At 40.6% G+C, this 23,085-nt stretch overlaps 1 protein-coding gene across 1 annotated transcript in view; it reads left to right on the top strand.

Moving 5' to 3' along the window:
* The first annotated feature begins 1,448 nt into the window (after positions 1-1,448).
* NSUN7 (NOP2/Sun RNA methyltransferase family member 7) overlaps positions 1,449-23,085 on the top strand; it is a 38,589-nt gene continuing 16,952 nt past the window's right edge. The window contains exons 1-7 of the mRNA XM_006088484.3: positions 1,449-1,607; positions 1,941-2,327; positions 6,703-6,761; positions 7,155-7,285; positions 12,765-12,917; positions 13,234-13,417; positions 15,008-15,215. Of these exons, the coding sequence (XP_006088546.1) occupies positions 2,015-2,327; positions 6,703-6,761; positions 7,155-7,285; positions 12,765-12,917; positions 13,234-13,417; positions 15,008-15,215 (1,048 nt within the window). The 5' untranslated portion in view covers positions 1,449-1,607; positions 1,941-2,014. The remainder of the gene's footprint in view (positions 1,608-1,940; positions 2,328-6,702; positions 6,762-7,154; positions 7,286-12,764; positions 12,918-13,233; positions 13,418-15,007; positions 15,216-23,085) is intronic.

Here is a 23,085-nt window from a genome sequence, read left to right as displayed (position 1 = left end):
CACAGAAACTCAACAATAAACTCAAATCTCAGTCATTTGGTTTTATTCTAGAAATCAATGAGTATTTTTCCATGTTTAAGACTTTTCTTTGATGCAGACTTTGTTCTAGGGTTCTCAAAAATTAAAAATGGCCAGATTAAAACCCTCGGGGGAGGTTTATATATGTTCCCAGTTGCAATCTATCATTTGGAGGGTGGGGCGAATTGGATCTTTCCTAGGTCCATTTCAGCAGCGCCTGTCTCTGCAGGCAACGTCTATAAAGGAGGGATGTGGTCTGAAGTTGGCAGAGATCTTTAAAGAACTTACCCTGGAAGAGTCCGTCTAACATGTCAGCTACTGTTGTAAAAAAAACAACAACAACCGCCACGGCCCTAACCAGTTTGGCTCAGTGGATAGAGCATCGGCCTGCGGACTGGGGGGTCCCGGGTTCGATTCCAGTCAAGGGCATGTGCCTTGGTTGCAGGCACATCCCCAGTGGGGGGTGTGCAGGAGGCAGCTGATCGATGTTTCACCCTCATTGATGTTTCTAACTCTCTATCCCTCTCCCTTCCTCTTTGTAAAAAAATCAATAAAATACTATATTAAAAAAAAAGTAACAATTAAAAAAACAACAACCACGGGCACTAGCTGGTTTGGCTCAGTGGGTAGAGCATCGACCTGCGACTGAAGGGTCCCAGGTTCCATTCCAGTGAAGGGCACATGCCTGGGTTGCGGGCTCGATCCCTGGTGGGGGGCATGCAGGAGGCAGCCAATCGATGATGTTCTCTCATTGATGTTTCTATTTCTCTCTCCCTCTCTCTTCCTCTCTGAAATCATTAAAATATATTTAAAAAACCAACCAACAAAAACAACAACGCCACGGAATACATTAAGTCTCTCCTTTTTTCCCTTTTCCTCAGTAGTTCCACACCCACCTGTTGGCATTTCCTGCGCCTCTGCTAACCCCGCTAAAGTGGGTGTTGTCAGCGACACAACATCTGGCTTTCCGGGAGCCACGGGGGTGTGTCGGGAAAGAGGGGCCACTCGCCATTCTGGGGAAGTCAAGAACCCCCAGTCCGCGCTGGGGTCGCCCGACGTCGGCGTGGGCGGGGCTGGCACAGGTGTCCCGAGAGGCGGGAAGAGCCACTCGCGCAACCCGAGGCAGCCCGGGCCAAATCCCGCGGGAACTGCCCTCGGGCGGCGTCCGGCGCCCCGCCCCCAGGCGCCCACGCCGGTTCTCGGTTGCCATGGAGACTAGGCCCGAGGCGGAAGAGCTCCCCGAGGCGGAGGAGGCGCACCAGCGGCGGCCTGAGCCCGCGGGGTCCATCGGCTCGCGTTCCACCGGCTCAGCCGCCACGCCCGCGACGAGTGACCGCGCGTGGCTGGCGAGGCGCTGCGGCGCGTCCTCCTCCCCGAAACCCCAGCGAGGCGAGCGCCGGAGGCCCTGGCCCCTGCCCCTGCCCCGAACCCGCCGGTGGGAGAGGCTGCATTGGAACCAAACGGCCCTCGCTGGCCTCCGTCGCCCGCCGTCGTCCCGGGCTCCCGAGGGCGCCTTTCCAGTCGCCAGCCCCGGTGTGCGCCCTGCCGCCTCTGCGTCCCCAAGGCCCGGGAAACGTCCGCCCTGGGGGGTAAAGGAAGGGTCGCGGGAGCTGGCGAAAGGGGCGCCCGTGGGGGGCGGGAGAGGCGGCTCCTTGGGGGGCTGAGTCCCCCCGCCGGCCTGGGGGAAAGCCGCCGGTCGCTTGGGAGGTGACTCCCCAGCTGTCTCCATCCCTCTCCCCTCCTGAGTGTGTGACTTCGTGGGGGCTTGGCGGGCTCGGCGGGCTCGGCGTCGAGGATGCTCGGATCGGGTCGGCCAGTACATGTCACCTCTCAGTCTCGGAGGCCACAGCCGAGGCGGGCGCCGGCGTGGTCCTGCAGAGAGAGGGAGTGATGTGCTGAGATAACCTCTCCTTTCCACACAGACGATGCTTAAGGCACCAGCGAAACCTTTTCCTGGAACATCGGAATTGTAACCGAGGGCAGGCCGGGGGCAGCCATGCTGGAGCCCAGTGAACTGCAGTTTCCCAACGAAAGCAACGCCGAGGAGCTCTCCCAGCTCGCTTGCCTGGCGCTGTCGGACGACGAAGCGTCCAGCGAGCAGGACGCAGGTGGTACCCCCGACAAAACTGGGTATCCGGACCCCGTGTACGTTATGGCAGCGAACGTCTTCCAGGGCATCCGAGTCGAAACGTCACCGGAGAAAGTCTTGATCAAGTATGGGAAGGAGCCCCTGCGGCCCTTGTCCAGCGGGTCCGAGGACGAGTCCTTCCAGCACCTGGCCTATGAGCTGGCCTTCAGCGCCCTCAAGTGTGAGTAGCGCCCGGCCTTGGGGAGCAGCTGCAAGAACATGAGGAGCGCACGCGTGGCCTGCAGCCCCCTCATGCCACGTTTTGTTTCCATGCATCTGAGTATCATTAGTCGGTTGCAAATGTCAAGGAATGAGGAGAGTTCCAGCAAAACACGCCTTTTCAGGCCAGAGCTGTTTTTCAGGGTAGATTTTTGTCTAGCATGGTGCCTTAGATGTAATTCGGTCATTGAACTGAACAAGGAAACACTCCCGTTAGCAGGGAGAACAAGGACCCATTGAAGCGCCCATCCACAGTTTCCCTCTCCTTGGGTATTTCTCTCCATTCTCTGTGTTTACATCTTGTATTTTAGTGTGCGAGGCTCTCAAAAAATATAAAATAAAAGCCAGTAAGAGGGTCAGGGAGAGGAACAGGGAGGGAATAAGAAGAAAAAGTGCAATATATCAAAAATGAATATCTAAATTAAATCAACCCCAATTAAGATGACCCCATTTATCGTCAATAGCTTTGATTTGGGGAGCTTATACATTCGTTCCTCCAAACCTTTGCAGAATTCTGCTTTCTAATTTCCTTCTGGGGCTTGAGATGCAGCGTTTCAGATTTCCTCAGTGGTGGTTAATTATTAACTTGTGAGTGTGGGGAGCAGGTCCCAGGATAGAACCAAATATTGTTACTAGGAGAGCAAGAAGTCAAAGGGCTTGGAGACATTTGTTGTTGTACTGGCCTTCAACTTTAATTTAAATAACACAGTGTATTATAATGTCATAGGAACTGTAAAGTTTATGTTGGCTTGTAAACTGACTGAATATAGTTACAAAAAGAAGTTCTGGAAATATTTGGAGTATTAGCATGGTTGGAGTGGTAAGCACATAGCTTCCTAAAGAGATCTTGAAAGGGCAGCTACTCATTTGCCTATCTCTTTTTAGTATTAATACATCCGGGGCCTCCTTGTACATAGGCAGTTAACAATTGTTCAGTGGAATTAAAATGTCCCATTCATTTCAATCTCTTTTTAAAATATGTTTTTATTGATTTTAGAGAGAGAGAAAGGGAGAGAGAGTAACACCAATTGGCCGCCTCCCGCACATCCCCTGCTAGGAAAATGTTCCATTAATTTCTTAGATATGAGTATATATGTTTGGTTGTCTGCTGAAATGATGTCAACTTTAAGGCCAGGAATTTGTCAATATAGAGAAAAATTTGATGTTAAGAGGCAACTTCCCTTTAGTTTTCATTTCTTTTCTCCTGATCGTGATTTTTTTCTTTTAAGATCTATCTTAACCATTTTTCCTCCTCCAGTTTAATCCTAAAGACCAACCAATGAGTCAAATGAACATTTTTACACTTTTCCTCGCAAGAATGAAATGCAGACTGGGCATCTGTGTTGATTAGTTGGTATTTAATGTTAATGCCAAGACTCTATTATAGACACTTTGTTTTCCTAATAGAATATTGAATCTTACCTTTAGAAATCAATACTAAAAGTCTGAAATTATTTTATGTAAAATCATGCACTAATTAGATGGTCATGTGTGTAGTAGATTATCTTTTTTTCTCTCAGTCTTTGTTTTATGAAAGGGTCTTGTTACTATTGATTTTTTAAAAAATACATGTTTTTATTGATTTCAGAGAGAGGAAGGGAGAGGTAGAGAGAGATAGAAACATAAATTATGAGAGAGAATCATGGATCAGCTGCCTCCTGTAGGCCCACTACTAGAGATTGAGCCTGAAACCCAGGCATGTGCCCTGACCAGGAATTGAACTGTGACCTCCTGGTTAATGGATCCACCCTCAACCACTGAGCCACACCAGTTGGGCCCTATTTGATATTGTTTAATGACCCAGAAAATCCCATTCAGATAAATTATTATTATCATAGGCTTTTACAAACCTGCTTTTGTTAGAAATGTTCAAATTCTAAAGTAAGATGACCTTGGTTGTTTACTTGGTACAAATATTTTCTTCTTAGAATAATAATATATTGTTTAAGTTATCATCTGAATAATTTCTGAATGTTCAAGTAGAGTAAAACCCTGAATTCCTAAGTGCAATGAGTTTTCAAGATAATTAAAGACCTGATATTTTGCTTTAAAATATTGGAGGCTCTTGTCATTTCACATTTATCTTCTGCATTAGCAGTGTTTTATCAATACTTTCTCATGATATTTTGTAAGCTCATATTTGGTTTATACAGTATAGGTTCAGAAAAGAAAACTAGGGTTTCTTTCATAAGATTTTATAGGAGCAGTAAAGCTGAAAAGGTTAATGTACAAGCTAAAGAGAGCTTGGGTAATGGTCTGTTTTCTGGTGAATTTGTAAACAAGTAATTAGATCATATTACTTTCTTTTAGGAAGTACAAGAGAAGAAAAAATAATGCCCGAGAAAATCCCTTAATTATAACAAATGTTAAGTATATTCCTTTGGTTGGGTTTTATGTTTTCCAGTTTTGTTTGCTCCTTTGATGTCCTTCTTTGTGCATAAGCTCTATCAAAGCAGAGAGTGTATATCTGATTAACCTAAGGTTTAAAGGGCTCAGTATAATGTTTTTTGAAATGAAGACAACCACTACTCCTGCTTTACTAAATAGCCTGAAGGTCACCTTTTTGCTAAAGGAGGTAATGAAGAATAACCTACCTATTCCTATTAAGTACTAGAAGCTAATTTGTTTTGTTTTTAAATTTTATTTATTGATTTTAAAGAGAGAGGGAGAGAGAGAGAAAGAGAAACACCAATTTGTTGTTCCACTTATTTATGTACTCATTGGTTGATTCTTGTATGTGCCCTGACTGGAGTTCAAACCTGCAACCTTGGTGTAGCAGGACAATGCTCTAGCCCAGTGGTTGGCAAACTGCGGCTCGCGAGCCACATGTGGCTCTTTGGCCCCTTGAGTGTGGCTCTCCACAAAATACCACGTGCAGGTGCACAGGTACAGTGCGATGGAAACTTTGTGGCCCATGCGCAGAAGTCGGTATTTTGTGGAAGAGCCACACTCAAGAGGCCAAAGAGCTGCATGTGGCTCGCGAGCCGCAGTTTGCCGACCACTGCTCTAGCCAACTGAGCTACCTGGTCAGGGATCCCCCCCCCCCCCCCGCCCCGAAGAATCTCTGGATGTTTCAAGGAATACTAAATATTTAAAACAAAGAAAAACTGGCAAAAGGATTTCTTAAAAAATAAATTTCTTTTTTTTAAAAAAAGATAGAAAAAACCTTAAGGAAAGATATGTCTCTGAAATTGTTCATTTTATTGATGGCTTAATTCTTTCTCCAACTTCTCTAGGTGTATATAGTAGTTAGTGAATTATAAATACCAGGTACTGGTGTGGCTTTAACCTGGTCATTTCAGAATCATCTAACCTGTCAGCAAAAACCCTTATAATTGCTTAATGTATGCTCTGAGAACACGTTCTGAATCCCTTGCTCACTTTCTTCCCCTTCTGGCACCCCTTAAGCTGATCTCCTGTTTTTTAATTGTTTTTTTTCTTTTTGGTTCTCTGATTGAGTGATTTTTTTCTACCCTGTCTTCTAATTCACTGATCTGATCCTTGGCTTCCCCTAATCTGCTGTGTATTCCTTCCACTGTGTTCTCTATTAGTGCTATGTCATTCTTCATAGTTACTTTATCTGTTCTCATGCCATCTTTGCCATCATTATTTTGAACTCTATGTCTGATAAATTCCTTATCTCCATTTTATTTAGCTCTTCTTCTGGAGAATTCTCTTGTTCTTTTGTTCGCGGCTCGTTTTTTTTTTTTTTGTCTCCCCATTTTGGCTGCCTAGTTGAGTTTGTGACTGTGAATTAGGTAGATCTGTTATGCCTCCTAATCTCTGGAGCAGGGCAGTGTCAGGTGCTGTTTCTGACTGGCCCTGTATACCCTGTTTGGAGCTATCCGCAATCCACAGCTTGTGCTCCCTCTGCTGTGGCTGGGTGCCTTTGGAAAGGACCAAGATGTGCACCAACAGTGACAAGGATATTAGAAGTTATAGACCACCCCTCACGAACATAAACATAGAACAAAAATCCTAAATAAAGTATTAGCAAATTGAATCCAGCCATACATAGCAAGATAAGACATTATGAATGAGATCTTTAATGTTTTTCAAAAGACATAAAGGTTGGGATTTCTTTATTACTTCTTTGACTATTCAGATAATGCACCTTTGGCTGTGATTCCATGTGGAGCCTGGGTCATTAGGGTCCAAATTCATAACGATTGCAACTATTTCATCATGCCATTGTAATTTCTTTATCAAGAATTGAGGTATAGTTTAGCTATGAAAGTAAATGTATTTTATGACATTGTCTAAAGTGTACTTTGATTCCAAAGTTTTCATTTTCAGCTTTGGTATATTCAGTAACAGACATTTACCTTTTCTTGCAGATCAAGGTATTTTGGAAACTATATTAATAGATAGCTGCATCTTTCCAAGTACTACAATAGTAAGTAGATGCCTTTTATATAATTAGCTGTCTCCTGATTGTTATTTCCAAAGTACTAAAAAGCCTTCAGGTTTAAGTCATAGCTAGTTTTCTAAATGCTGACACCTCTTTAAAGTATATTCTTAACTCTTTTTACTTCTAATGCTTCTAATATTGGCCCTAATCCTTTCATTTTGATGAACATACCAAAAATTGTCTTCTTTGAAAGATCTATTTTGTACTGGGCTCTTTTTTTTTTTTTTTTTTCCTATTTTGAGGTCCTTTTCTTTCAATCCAGCCAGACTCTGTAAATATAGTCATATTCCTGCCCTTTTATGAAAAATAATGGAATGGAAAATAGTGCTATTTGATATTGTTTACATACTTTTCTTTTTGTGTGTTTCCCCTTGGTAGCCAGATCATTTGAGCAGTTTAATTATTGTGATGCTGTATGATTTTCAAGATAGAAAATTTCAAGCTCGTCTCCTTTCTGATAACAAACAGTGCATAGTGGAAGTTCAAGAAGTAGAGAACCTTCTTAACAGGTAACTGTAAAAGTAAAAAGGATGTTTTATGTGGAATCATTATTAGTATTTTCATTGGCAAAATTCTATACAGTATAATGTATAATACGTGTCAAATTTTATAGAGAAAAAATATAAAAGTTCACAGGTTTCTTACATTCCTTTAAAAGCAATATTAAACTGCCCTGGCTGGTGTTCAGTTGTTTGGAGCTTCGTCCCATACACCAAAAGGTGGTGGGTTCCATTCCCAGTTAGAGCTCATTACTAGGTTTAGGGTTCCATTCCTGGTCGGGAGGCAATCAATCGATGTTTCTCTCCCACATCAGTGTTTCTCTCTCTTCCTTCCTCTCTCTAAAATCAGTAAAAAACAAAACATCCTCGAGTGAGGATTTAAAACAGTATTGAGCCCAGCCGGTGTGACTCAGGGGTTGAGGAAGCAAGAGGTCATTGGTTTGATCCCTGGTCAGGGCACATGCCTGGGTTGCAGGCTCAATCCCCAATAGGGGGCATGCAGGAGGCAGCCGATAGATGATGTTTCTCTCTCATCAATGTTTCTCTCTATCCCTCTTCCTTCCCCCCTCTCTCTCTAAAAATAAAAAATGTATTAGAAAACACACAACAGTATTGAAACCCTGGCTGGTGTGGCTCAGTTGGTTGGGCGTTGTCCTGTGCACCAAAAGGTTGCTGGTTCAATTCCTGTTAAGGGCACATGCCAATCCCCTGTAGGGGGCATGCAGGAGGCAGCTGATGGATATTTCCCTCTCCCATCAATCTTTCTCTCTTTTTCTCCCCCTCTCCCTTCCGCTCTCTCTAAAAATCAGTAAAAAACCTTAAGAAAACAACAGTATTGAACAGGTTAAATCTTTTGTTTAAATCAAGTTGTAAGATCCAACTTGTATTTGGAAAATCATGAAAAATTCTTAAGAATTTTTGCACATACATAAATTAAATTTCATTTGAAATTGTTATTTATTTACTTAGCTTTGTTTATAGCTCTTTAAAAAAAAAATCTATCCTGTGTCAAACGAGAATTCCAACAGTAGATAAGAACCCACTGCTTTGACAAATTGAAAAAACACACAAACTTTTACTTAGTTAAAAACAAACATGTTTTGATTTTGTTTTTATCCTAAATATTAGCAGAAACCTACTATGGAGATAATAAAAAGGTGGTGTGGAGAGCTAATGAAACTAATGTATATAAAATGCTTAGATTAGAACCAGACACATAGTAAATGGTCAGTAAACATTAAGTGCTATTGTTGTTAGGGCTTTTGTTATTATGCTGTTGAACCATAATAGAAAGCACTTTATAGCAACAACAACAATCTTGTAGGAAGATTTTTATCTAACAGATAATTGAAACAGTTGTCAGTGTGATATCTGATTTTATATTGTTACTAAAGGCCCGGTGCACGAAATTGGTGCATGGGGGGCGGGATCCCCTCAGCCCAGCCTGCACCCTCTCCAATCCAGGACCCCTCGGGGGATGTCTATATTTGGAAAGATGCAGTTGGACCTCCCTCTCACAATCCGGGACCACTGGCTCCTAAGTGCTCGCCTGCCTGCCTGCCTGATTGCCCCTAACTTCCCCCTCTGCTGGCCTGGTCGCCCCCAACTTCCCCTCCCCCCCTGCCAGCCTGGTCGCCTCTTACTGTCCCCCCTGCCAGCCTGGTTGCCCCTCACTGTCCCCCCCTCCACCGGCCTGGTCACCACCAAATGCCCCCCCCCACTTGCCTGGTTGCCCCACACAGCCTGCTGCTCAGTCGTTTGGCCGGCCCTCACTAACCCCCCTGCTGGCCTGGTCACCCCACACCTGCTGCTCAGTTATTTGATCATCCCTCACTTTCGCCGGCCTGGTCGCCCCACGCAGCCTGTTCGGCTGTCCGTTCGGTTGTTTCGGTTGTGACGGTTGCTTAGGCTTTTATATATATAGATGGGAAATCAAGCAGTTTCATTTAAATTATTGAAGGCTGAGACCAGAGGACTCAGGTAGTGGAGTGATATGGCTTACATTTATTGAGCACATAATATGTATCAATCACTGTTATAAGAAACTCTTGACATAATTACCTTATAAGGTGGACACTCTTATCATTTCCACACATGGGAAAATGGAAGCATAGAAGGTTAAAGGAACCTATCTAATGTCATAGAGTTAGAAAGGGGAGTAGACAGAATTCAAATTTCAGGAAGGCTTTAATGTTTATATGCTGCCACTCCTTGCCTTTGTGTTTCTCAACCTTCCTAATGCCGCGACCCTTTAATACAGTTCCTCATGTTGTGGTGACCCCCAACCATAAAATTATTTTCGTTGCTACTTCATAACTGTAATTTTGCTACTGTTATGAATTGTAATGTAAATATCTGATATGCAGGTTGTATTTTCAGGGGTCACGACCCACAGGTTGAGAACCACTGCTAGGATATGAGGCTTGGCTGAGTACTCTGGAAGATTAAAGATAGGACGTAGTCATAGCTCATGTTAGTTGTAGCCATGAGAAATTGTGGAATGGAGGTTAAGCTTAGGAATTACGTAACTACAATTTAACATATAGAAAGGAAGCTCTGGCTATATGTACAATGGGGACGCTGGTAAAAAGAGAAAATTGAGCAGTTTTCCATGATAACATTAAAATTGTACAGGAGATGGACTTCTGGCTCAGGAATGTTGGGAAAGGCTATTTTTGCTTCCATTTTTATCATTGCAGTCTGCCTCACAGCTCTGGAAAACTTTTTTTTTTGGTTGCTAGAGTATTTCATTTACAGAAGTAATATGTTTGGTTATTCTAATAGCATTTAGATTTGGTCTTTGTCCTCAATCTGATATTTATATAAAATCTTTATAACTGTATATATACTTTAAATTACTTTTTGTGTGATTAAATGATATTAAAATTTGGAAAATTATTTCTCCCTGTACTTACCCATATACACAATACATATATTTTTCTAGGTTTCATATCTCTAATCTTTTTTTAAAAATATATTTTATTGATTTTTTACAGAGAGGAAGGGAGAGGGATAGAGAGTTAGAAACATCAATGAGAGAGAAACATCGGTCAGCTGCCTCCTGCACACCCCCTACTGGGGATATGCCCGCAACCAAGGTACATGCCCTTGACCGGAATTGAACCTGGGACCCTTGAGTCTGCAGGCTGATGCTCTATCCACTGAGCCAACCTGGTTAGGGCCATATCTCTAATCTTTATATTTCATGATTAAATAGTCCAGTCAATGCATTTACAGATAGTCCTCGGGTTACGTCGGACTCGTACGTCATTTTGTGGTTACGTCGCCATCTCCCATTTATTTATTAAAAAAAAAGTTCCGTCATTCGACATATGTACATATGTGCTTTATGTTTTTTATTATTTACCACAAATAAAGGTCAGGAATTGTTATCTGTCTTTTAAATTTTTTTTACTGTTTCACTTCATTACTGCTCTGTATGTGCTCCATGTGAGTGATGTAGGTGCTTATGTAGGTGGGTTCCAACTTATGGCGAAAATCACGTTTCGTTGCGCCGTAGGAACGGATCTCTGACATAACCCAAGGACCTACTATGTATGCATTAAATTTGAACTATGTAGGTATTTGGACAGATTATTTAATAAAAAATAGTTTGTACTCAGAAACAGTTCACAGTGTATAATATAGAACTGTTACCTCCTTTATATTAATGTATTCTTTTATGTGCATTGATGTATTATGTAATTGTTTTTAGTATCCCTTCCTGTAGTTTTGTGACATTAGTACATAGGACTATACCAATCTAATTTTATTGTAGCCATAGAAGACTTCATGTTTGAAAACACTTTCTCTTCCAAGTGCCTGTATGTTTGTTCTCTCCCTCTTCTTCTCTTTCTTCCTCTCCAACTCCCCTATGCACGTACACATATTCACACATAAACACATTCTTAAGTGAAAAGTTCTCATTCTATCAAGTAGATAATAAGCTTAATTTTATTAAGCTTCTGGCAGTCACACACATCACCCTGGTTGTACTTGACTCTTTTGTGGATTCTCTTCCCTATTTCTCATTTAAGGTTATGATTTTTTTCTAGTTTCTTTTTTAAAAAAACATGTTTTTATTGATTTCAGAGAGGAAGGGAGAGGGAAAGAGAGATAGAAACATCAATGATGAGAGAGAATCATTGATTGGCTGCCTCCTGCAGTCCCCATTGGGAACTGAGCCTGCAACCCAGGCATGTGCCCTTGACTGGAATCGAACCTGGGATGCTTCAGTCTGCACACCGACACACTATCCACTGAGCCAAACCAGCTAGGGCTCAAGGTTATCCTTGAGGTTTATTATTCAATTAGATTCCTACTGTGAAAATGATAAGAATATGGGTCAAAAGAAAGTCTTGTATTCTCATGTATTAAAAACTAGTGGCGCGGTGCACAAAATTAGTGCACATTAAAAGGGAATTAATTAGAGGAAATATTTTAATATTTTATTTGCCCTTTCTCTATAATAGAAGTGTCAGAGATGAAAGAAAATTAGTAAAATATATATGAAAATCTTCCTCCTGTCAGAGTCTGGGGTGCGCTGTGGAACCCAGAGTCAAGTCCCTGCCCACCTGTGTGGGCCTCGAAATCACTCGAAACCCAGACCTGGCTGGCCCCACCCCTGTCAAGCCCCGCAGGGTGGAGGGCACAGCCTCAGGTCCCCCATCAAGCCCTGCTGGGCGGGGGGCGCGGCATCAGGTCCCCCGGCCCAGCCTCAGGTCCTCTGGGCACGAGGGTGTGACAACCATTTGCATATTAGCTCTTTATTATATAGGATTGGGGCTGTGAGATCAAGAAAAATGATTGGGTCTTCATGGTCATGCTAACCAATTCTTTTTCTTTTCTGTTGTTTGGAACTTTGAGGCATGGGATAATCAGAACTAGGAAGGGCTTGATACAGATTCATGCAAGTTCCTTAATCTTATCAAGACTACCTTGGCCTGGTAGCTCAGTGGGTTAGAGCATTGTCCTCATATACCATGGTTGTGGGTTTGAGGATCAAGACACATACAAGAACCAACCAATGAATGCATAAATAAGTGGAACAACAAAATCAATGTCTCTCTCTCTCTGTCTCTCCCCCCCCCCGCCCACCCTGTAAAAAAAGAATACTACACTGATGCTGTCTTAAGGTCACACAGCTAGTAAGTGACAGAACCTGAATTTAACTTCAGGTTTGTCTGACTCTAAATCCTACACCTCTCTCACTACATTAAATTTGTCTTGAAACTAGCACTTGATATAAGTATCTGAGCAGATGCACAGTTAACTATACAGGGGCAGCAAAAACTGAAAAGAGGAAGCAGGATTATTGGATTTCTATTTTCAAATATGGCCATTTTTTATTTTAGACTATAAAAATTTGAAATAGAATTACTGAAGGATTTGTTAAAATTTGAAATCTAATTTGTTAATGTTTCCAGTGGAAAATTGATAGACTTGTCTTCAATGCAGTAATCACCAAGAATGGATTTTCTGTCTCTAGTTTTAAGACAAAATTGGCTGCGGCATTGGCAAGATGTCGAATCAAACATGATGCCCTTTCAATTGACCACATTCTTCCAGAAACAGTTAGGAACCAGGAACTAAGGGCCTCCACTTTGCCACTTTATGCTTGGATAAATACTTTAAAAATTAGGTAAGAGTTTTAATCAAATTCTTTATTCATATTTCAAAATAATGTGATAAGAAATATTACCTTTTAAATGGGGGAGTAATTGGAGAATCATAGTTTAGTTCAGAATCTTATCACCAAACTACCAAAGATAATCACGTAAATATGTTAGCTTTTCTGTATCTTTTAACTGATTGTTGCCTAAAATTGTAAGTTCCATTAAATGTAATATATAGAGTGGTGTTTTTGTTTTTGTTTTTTTGTAAGAAAAGATGCTAGTGTTAAATACATTTTTAATGTAATATATTTGTAGTTACAACCTAATGTTGTATGTTTACAGCCCTGAAGAAGTTTATTTTAGTTTGAAGAAAAGAGGCTACACTAAAGTCAAAACTGTATTGCACATTGGTGGAAAAGTCTTTGCTGTGGACCAACATTGCTATGATGTCTTAATTTTTCCATCTCATCTTAAAAGTGATCTTCTAAATATAGATCTCTTCAAAGATTATAAACTCATATTTCAGGTAAATTAACACTTATATTCATTGTGATTCTCAATAATCCTACTTATCCAAAGAATCTCTCCACTGAAAAATAAAACCTGCTCTAGCCAATTTTGCTCAGTGGATAGAGCATCGGCCCCAGGGACTGAAGGGTCCTGGGTTCAATTCTGGTCAAGGGCATGTACCTTGGTTGCAGGCTCAATCCCCAGCAGCAGTCGGGGTACATGGGGGAGGCAACCACTCTCCCTCACATCATTGTTTTTCTCTCTCTCTGTCTCTCCCCCTCCCTTCCTTCCACTCTCTCTAAGACTCAATAGAAAAATATCTTCAGGTGAGGATTATCAACAACAAAATTAAATAAAATCTAACAAACTGATTATATTTTTATAGATTATCAGGGAGGTTTCTAATTTCCACCTTGAATAAAATTAATACCTCTACAATCAGTGTTCCTATTGTACTTTGGCATCTTTGTCCTAGGTGAAGTTGTAAAGAACATATTCTCTCTCCAGATTCTATACGTGGGGAGACTTGTATTGCTGGCAGCTATATTTTTCTCTCCCAAGGGAAGATTCAAGAGAAGGTACAATGATACCTTTTCTTCCTTATATTTCTGTGGAAAATGCTAGAGCCATCCTGCATTTGAAAATGCAGTGTGTGATACTTTCCAATTATCTCTTTAATATAGTCTTAAAGCTTTGATTTGTAAGAGGTGTGTAATGTCTATCAATGCAGGAAGAGAATATGAGATATAATGAGGTTTCCATAAATGAAAAATAAAAGGTCTAAAATATTAAGTTAAATTAATTTTTATGTTCTTAGATTCTGATTCTTAGCTCAGATTTACCTGGTCTTCTAAGGTTTATTCCTTTACTGGACCCATATTCTTGGGCAGAATCTTTTGGCCTTGTATTAGAGAGAGAGACCCTACTGAGCACTGAGATCAACTGCAGAATCCCAGTCTGTGTAGCTTCCTTTTATATGCTTGTCAGCCATTTTTTAAGCTCTGTGAACTAGCGGCAATTTAAATTACAATGTAATAGGAAAGAAAGAATGGCAGTATCCCTGGCCAGGTAGCTCAGTTGGTTAAACATTGTCCTGATACTCCAAGGTTGCTGGTTTGATCCCTTCTCAGAGAACATACAAGAATCAACCAATAAATGCATAAATAAGTAGAACAACAAATTGATGTTTCTCTCTCATTCTTCTTTCCTCTCTCTCTCTCTCTCTCTCTCAAATCAATCAATAAAAATTTTTTTTAAAAAAGGAAGAATGGCAGTAGTAGATGAATGGGCTTTCATGAATGACTAGGAATGGGCAGGACATCACTAATAATCACATTTCGGGGACTTTGGCATTGCATTATATACCTCTTGCAAATCAAAGTTAAATGGTAACAGTCATAATTTAAGCTAAACAAAGGTCTTTGTTTTAAATCAGTTTATATCAGTTATTTTTGTTAACTTTGTATTTTAATGTATAGGATGTTTTAAAATAAAATGGGTTAGGTGTCTCTTCAAGATTCCTACCAACTACTTTCTTTTACCAAAAGAAGTCAGTTCATGCTTCTAGTTAAATTCTTTGAAATTCTAATCATACCATATCTTGCAGGACAAATCTCGAAGTCTTGCTGTCCATTCTGTAAAGGCTTTATTAAATGTGGATGATGATATCTTAATGGTCAATACAGGTTCGTGGTACACAGTTGCCCATATGTCAAACTTAACAAATAATATCTCAAAAATATTTGTGTGTGGAGTGCAATCACAAGCTAAGCATCCTGACCTGAAGAACCTTTTCACAAAAATGGGATGTAAAAGTAAGTACCAATATTCATTTGTTTGGTAATGTTCTACAAGAGTTAGAGCCTTGGCCAGGTAGCTCAGTTGGTTGGAGCATCGTCCTGAAACACCGGTCAGAGCATATACAAGAGGGAACCAATGAGTGCATGGATACATAGAACAACAAAGTTGATGTTTCTCTCTCTCCCTTCCTCTCTCTCTCTAAAACCAATCAATAAAAATTACAAAAAGATTTAGAAATATTAAAAATGTTTGAATTTGTTATTTTTAATGTAAAAACTCTATGTGAACTATACTCTTAAAATCCTCACTAACTCATGCTATATCAGTCTGTTCTTATCGATTAATATTGGTTAAACAACTACAGTTTTTGAAAATGTATTTTTATTGATTTTTAGAGAGAAAGGGAGAAAAGAGAGAGAGAGAGGGAGAAACATCTATGTTAGAGTGACACATCTATTGGCTACCTTCTGCATAGAGATTGAGCCTGCAACCCAGGCATGTGCCCTGATTGGGAATGGAACCAGCAACCTTTCTGTGCATGGAACAATGCCCAACCAACTTAGCTACATCAGCCAGGGCTAAACAACTAGTTTAAATTAATGAACATATTGGTACTTTGGTATATTGCTTGACATTTAGCCACTATTTAATTTTAGGTTTAAACAATAAGTAGTCAAAGTGAGTGGTAGAAATGATTGATCATCCTTTAGTAAATAAGAACACAATCATAGGAGAGCTTAAGGGACAAAGATATTATCTAGAAGATAAGTCCCCTTATGCTTCTTATTTTTAAAAAGGTTTTTATTGGATCATGCTAGGACTAAAAATAACATTTATTATAGGCCCAGTGAGGCTGAAAAGTAAGAAAAACTTTTGACAGATTCACAGGATGAGGGAGAGAAAAAGTAGAATTCAGGGCTTGACCTAGAAAAATAGACTGGTAAATAACCAGCATTTTATTTGGAGCACAAAAGAAGTATATCCTGGATAGTAATCAGTTCTCCCATGAATTGAAGCCCAAATGTCAATCATCTCAATTAGCAGTTGGATTACGATGATCTGGGATTGCTAGTGCTCAGGTTTAGCTGCCTACCAGAAGCAAAAGTAAATTCTCTCTGGAAGAACATAACATAATCCTAGGTTTCATATTATCTCTTAAATTTTTTCAAATGCAATGTCTGGCACTAAATTATAAAAAACAACCCACTAGACAAACAAAAAGAAAAGCTATAGCTGAAATAAAGAGAAAAAAAAACACTATAGAAGCAAGCCCACGGAGGGTCCAATACTAGAGATATCAGATGTGGACTTCAAAATAACTATGATTAATATGCTGATAAGACTAAATGCCAAGTTGTAGAATTTCAGCAGAGAACTGGAAACAATAATTTTAAAAAGTGAAAAGAAGCCCAACTGATGTGGCTCAGTGGTTGAGCATTGACCCATGCACCAAGAGGTCACAGGTTTGATTCCCGGTCATGGCATATGCCTGGGTTGCTGGCTTGATCCCCAGTAGGGGTGTCTAGGATGCAACCCATCGATGTTGATGTTTCTCTTTCGTCAGTGTTTCTATCTCTCTCTCCTTTCTTTTTCTCTCTTTAAAATCAATAAAAACATATTTAAAAAAATTAAAAGTCAGAAGAAAATTCTAGAACTGAAAAATACAATATGTGAAATTAAGATATTGATAGATTTATTAGATTAGACAAAGCTAAAGAAAGACTAAGTGAACTGATAAGCCTGAAGAAAATACCCCAACTAAAGCATGAGAAGATAAAAGTGTGAATAATATGAAAGATATCACAGAATACACATGAGACTCGGTGATCCAGTGATTGCATGTATGTTGTGACTGGGAAACGAGGAAAAGAGAAGAGGAATTGGAAAGAAATAATACTCGAAATTCAGGCTGGAAATTTTTCAAAATGGATGTAATAAATTAAGTCATATCTAAGAAGCCCTATGCATTCCAGTAAGAATAAATATACCAAAAATATACAAGGCACATCATAGCATAATTGCAGAAAGACAAAGTCAAAGAACAGTGTTCAAAGCAACCAGGGAGATGATACATACTACTCTTTTTTTTTATCTTTATTGTTGAGAGTATTACAGATGTCCTCCTTATTTTTCCCCCAGTGACCCCCTCCACCTGATTCCCACCCCAACCCAGGCCTTCACTGTCTGTGTCCATAGGTAAGATCTTTGGTTAATCTCTTTCCGCCCCTCCTTCCCCCCTTCCCTCTGAGATTCGTCAGTCTGTTCCATGCTTCCATGCCTCTGATTCCATTTCATTCACCTGTTTATTTATTCATTAGATTTCTTGTTCATTTATTTTGATTTTTAGATTTGATTGTTGAGAGATATGTCTTTGTTGTCATTTTATTCATATTTTATCCTCCTCCTTCTTCCTCTCCTTAATTAATACCCTCTAACATTTCATATAATATTGGTTTGGTGGTGATGAACTCCTTTAGCTTTTTCTTGTTTGTGAAGCTCTTTATATGACCCTCAATTCTAAATGATAGCTTTGCTGGGTAGAGTAATCTCGGTTGTAGGTCCTTACTGTTCATCACTTTGAATATTTCTTGCCACTCCCTTCTGGCCTGCAAAGTTTCTGTTAAGAAATGATCTGACAGTCATATGGGTGCTCCCTTGTTGGTAACTAACTGCTTTTCTATTGCTGCTTTTAAGATTCTGTCTTTAACCCTTGGCATTTTAATTATGAGGTGTCTTGGTTTGGGCCTCTTTGGGTTCCTCTTGTTTGGGACACTCTGTGCTTCCTGGACTTGTAGGTCTATTTCTTTCACCAGCTAGGGGAAGTTTTCTGTCATCATTTCTTCAAATAGGTTTCAATATCTTGCTCTCTTTCTTCTCCTTCTGGCACCCCCATAATGCACATGTTGGTAAGCTTGAAGTTGTCCCAGAGGCTCCTTACACTTTCTTCATATTTTTTTATTCTTTTTGCTCTTCTGATTGGGTGTTTTTTGCTTCGTCATTTTCCAAGTCATTGATTTGATTCACAGAATCCTCTACTGTTGAATCCCTGTAAATTGTTCTTTATTTCAGTTAGTGTATGCTTAATTTCTGACTGGTCCTTTTTCATGTCTTTGGCATTCTCACTAAGATTCTTGAAAGTCTCATGAAGACCCTTGTGTAACCTTCTAATCATGGTTTTGAACTCTGTATCTAATATTTCCTTACTTCCATTTTTTTCATTTGTGACATGTTTCTTTGTCTCCAAATTTAATCTGCTTCCCTGTGTTTGTTTCTATGTAATAGGCAGAGCTCCTATATCTCCTGGAATTGGTAGAGTGGCCTTGTATAGTAGGTGTCCTGTAGGGCCCAGGGGCTCAGCCTTCCTAGTCACCAGAGCTGGGCCCTCTTGTGCACCCCTGTGTGGGCTGTGTGCAAGGTCTTGTAGTTGAGTCTCTCTGGGAGGAGCTGATCTCCAGGTCAATTGGCTGTGATGACCAGCTGTGAGTACAGTGGGAGAACTGTGCAGGATTCGAAGCCTAACTGTGAAGCAAGGCAGGCTTGTGCTAGTGCCAGGTCTTGGGCATTTTATTGATAGGTTAGGGCATGCTGTCAACAGCTGGAGTTTGTTTGATAGATTTTAACAAAGCCTGAGCCAGGACAGGCCATTCATTTGGAAAAGTTGCTAGAAACAGCTTGGGTGGAGCTGCAAATTCGATGGGGTGGGGTCTCAGGGAATCACCAGGGCGGAGCAAACAGTGTGGGCCACACTGATATGGCTGCCAGCGTAGGAACAATGACCCTTGCATCCCTGTCTGGGAGAAAGCCGCCCCTGGGTTCCTGCCCCAATGCCAAACAGTCCAGTTCCTCCCAGTATGTGTCTGGGTCCCCCAGAGCCACCCAGTGTTGGAGCTCAGAAGTATTGAGTCCAAGTAAGTTCACATACTGGCCATTTAAAAGGAACATCTGGGTCTCCAGCAGCCTCTCTGTCACTGAGCCCCAATCCCTGTTGGTTTTTTGCTTTTGTTTTTAATATATTTTTGTTGATTTCAGAGAGGAACAGAGAGGGAGAGAGAGATAGAAACATCAATAATGACAGAGAATCATTGATTGCCTGCCTCCTGTATGTCCCCTACTGGGGATTGAGCCCGCAACCTGGGCATATGCCCTTGACCAGTATTGAACCTGGGACCCTTCAGTCTGCAGGCCAACACTCTATCTACTAAGCCAAACTGGCTAGGGCCTGGCTGGTTTTTACAGCCCGTAGTTATGGGGACTTCTCTTCCCAGCTCTGGGACCTCTTTCTCCTCTTGGGTGGCCTCCACATAGACGATATCTCTACTGATTTAAAAAGCAGCACACGTGGGTGACGGACCAGCTCACTCAATGCGGGCTCCCTTCCTACCAATCTCAGTGTGTTTTCTTCTCTAGTTGTAGGGCTTCCATTCAGCCAGCTTTCAGGCAGTTCTCAATGATGGTTCTGTATTTTAGTTGTAATTTTGATACATACTACTCTTAATGGAATAACAATAAAACTAAAAACTAACTTTTCAACAGAAACAATGAAGCCAAAAGACCTTTAAACAATATCTACATGCTGAAAGGAACTGCCAGGCTAGATTTTCATACTCAACAGAAATATCATTTAAAATAAAGTGAAATAAAGACATTTTCAGACAAATAAAATCTGAGTTTGTCACCAGCAGACACAATAAAGGGTATACTAAAGACTATTGTTTAAATAGAAAGAACATCATCTCATATAGAAGGTTATAGATACTGGAAGAAATGAAGAACTATGGAAAAGGTAAGTATATAGGTAAATCTAAATAAATATAGTCTAATGTCTTGTGGGATTGTAAATATGTGTGTTATATGTAATTAAAATAAAATACAACAACGTCACATAGAAGGAAATAGAATTAATATGTTCTGTCATTCTTGCTCTGTCCATGAAATGATAAAAGTAGTAAATTATTAAGTCAGTGATGTGTGTTATAATATTTGGAGCAATCAAACAAATAATTATATCTAATAGCTAAGGGAGAGAGGGAAATGGAATAGGGAATTGGAATATCATATTAACATGTATGATACATACTACTGAAACAACTGCAATATATAATATTCTAGAGGCCCGGTGCACAAAATTTGTGCACAGGTAGGGTCCCTAGGCCTGGCTGGCAATCAGAACTGATCTGTGGGGCGACCGGTGGGGCAATTGGGGGCCCCTGCTGGCATCTGCCTTGGCTGGCCTGAGGCCTGCGGGCTGGGGGCAGCTCCTGCGTTGAGTGTCTGTCCCCTGGTAGTCTGCGCATCATAGCGACCAGTCATTTCACCGGTCGTTGTGTCGTTTGGTCGATTTGCATAAAAGGCTTTTATTATATAGGATATATTTTATATTTATTCACACACACACACACACACACACACACACACACACACATACTAGAGACCTGGTGCATGGATTCATATACTGGTGGGGTCCCTCGGCCTGGCCTGCAGCTCTCTGACATCCCCCAAGGGGTCCCAGATTGCAAGAGGGTGCAGGCCAGGCCTAGGGACCCCACTGGTGCATAATCAGGCCAGGGAGAGATGACAGGAGGGGTCCAGGGCATGTCCGGCCTATCTCGCCTAGTCCCAATGGGCCGGACCCCAGTAGTAAGGTCAGTGCGCATCATAGCAAACAAACAGTCGCTTAGGCTTTTATATATATAGATTATGCTAAAACCACTCAATGAGGAAGAAATAACAAATACTGCTGGGACAACTGGATAGCCACTTGCAAAAGAATGAAGTTGGCCCTAGCTGGTTTGGCTCCATGGATAGAGCATTCGCATGTGGACCACAGGGTCCCAGGTTCAATTCCAGTTAAGAGCCCATGCCTCAGTTGCAGGCTCCTTTCCAGCCTGGGCCCTGATCAGGGGTTATACAGGAGGCAACCAATCGATGTGTTGCTCTCACATTGATATTTCTCTCTGTCTTTTCCTATCTCTTCCACTCTTAAAATCAGTGGAAGAAAAGTCTCAGGTAAGGATTAAAAAAAGAGAGAAAGAAAATGAAGTTCACCTCCTACCTCAAGTTATATACAAAAATTAACACAAAGTGGATTAAAGACAGAGATATAAGAGGTAAAACTATAGGGCTCCTAGAAGAAATCACAGGGTATGTCTTCATGACTTTGGACTTAGCAGTGGTTATTTAGATATAATAGCAAAACAAAAGAAAAAATTAGCTAAATTGGACTTTATCCAAATTAAAAACTTGTTCTTCACAGGTCACTATCAAGATAGTGAAAAAGACAACCCACAGAATGGGAGTAAATATTTGAAAATCATATTTCTGATAAGAGACTTGTATCTAAAATATATTAAATTCAATAATAAGACAAATATCACGAATAATGGATAAAGGACCTGAATTTATTCTGACTCAAGAAAAAGATCATAAATCAATTATGATCTGGCCCTGGCTAGTTCAGTTGGTTAGAGTACCATCCCAATTTGCCAAGGTTGTAGGTTCGATCCCTGGTCAGGGCACATATAAAAAAAATTCTGAGCCCATTCTGATCAAAATCAGTACAGATTCTAGAGACAGTTAAAACATAATAAAAAGACACTATGAGCAACTTAATGCCAACAAACTTGAACATTTAAACAACATGGGCATATTCCTGGAACAATACAACTTACCAAAACTTAACACAACTTTTGGTATACTCTATACTCCATTTCTCCATTGCCAGCTGGCTCAGCATTAGGCTCTGCCTTCAAAAGGTGCTGGAGAGACATTGCAAGACTTTTTCCCTGTGGCGGCCATGCAGGGGTCCTAGCAGTGTTAGCCTTGCAATCAGAGAGCTCAATCTCAGTCTTGCTGCCCCTCCCCCTCCTCTGACTTGTTAAGTTCCTTGTTTACAGTTCTTTCAGACGCGGTAGGCAGTGGCTACTGTACAGTTATCACCTCTGTACATTTTAGAGCTCTCAAGTAGTTGAACACCTTTTACCTAGTTAACAGGGAAAACAGGAACTATTGGGTGGCCAAGCATAGAGGAAAGGAGGTTTCTCCTTTTAGAAGTATTCCAGATAATAAAAAAAGGGCGATAGAATTAGTATATAGTAGCCCCTCCTTATCCGTAGGGAATACAATAGGTGCCTCAAACCACACGTGTGATAAAGTTTAATTTTTTAACTAGGCACAGTAAGAGATTAACATCAATAACTAATAATAAAATGGAACAGTTTTGACAATATACTGCAATAAAAGTTACGTGAATATGGTCTCCCTCTCTCTCAGAATATCTTATTGTTCTGTGCTCACCCTTCTTGTGATGAGATGTGAGATGATAAACACCTACATAATGAGACGAAGTGTTAGGCTACTATGATTCTCTGATGATATATCAGAAGGAGTATCATCTGCTTCTGGTGATCCTGAATCATTGAGTCATGACGATGTCAATAGTTGATGTCAGGAGCAGCTGAAGTTGATGATTGGGGAAATTTAATATTTCAGACCATGGTTGACCACAGGTAACTGAAACCATGAAAACAAACTGTGGCTAAGGGGACACCACCCTATGACTATTTTATAACCCCTTTGCTGATACTACAAAGGGAACATAGAGGGTGAATATGACACCATTTGTGAAGTAGTTTTGCTTCTCTGCCTCCCCACTGAAAAAGAAAAAACAAGAGAGTCTGAATCTAATTGAGCTTCTAAAGATCTACTAATTGATGGAACAAAAGAACAAAAAACAGGGACATATGAAATTACACTCTAGGGCAGCAATTAGCAAAATCCAGACTGTGGGAAACTCTAGTACAAATAACCAAGTTTCATTAAGAAATAAATGGTAAGAAAAATAGAAGGGGAAGCTTCTTTAGATAAAAAAATTTAATATAAGATGTA

The sequence above is a fragment of the Myotis lucifugus genome, unplaced genomic scaffold, assembly GCF_000147115.1.
Source record: "Myotis lucifugus unplaced genomic scaffold, Myoluc2.0 scaffold_48, whole genome shotgun sequence".
Classification (NCBI taxonomy): Eukaryota; Metazoa; Chordata; class Mammalia; order Chiroptera; family Vespertilionidae; genus Myotis; species Myotis lucifugus.
Note: the sequence above shows the minus strand (reverse complement) of the source record. Positions and strands in the feature narration are given on the sequence as shown.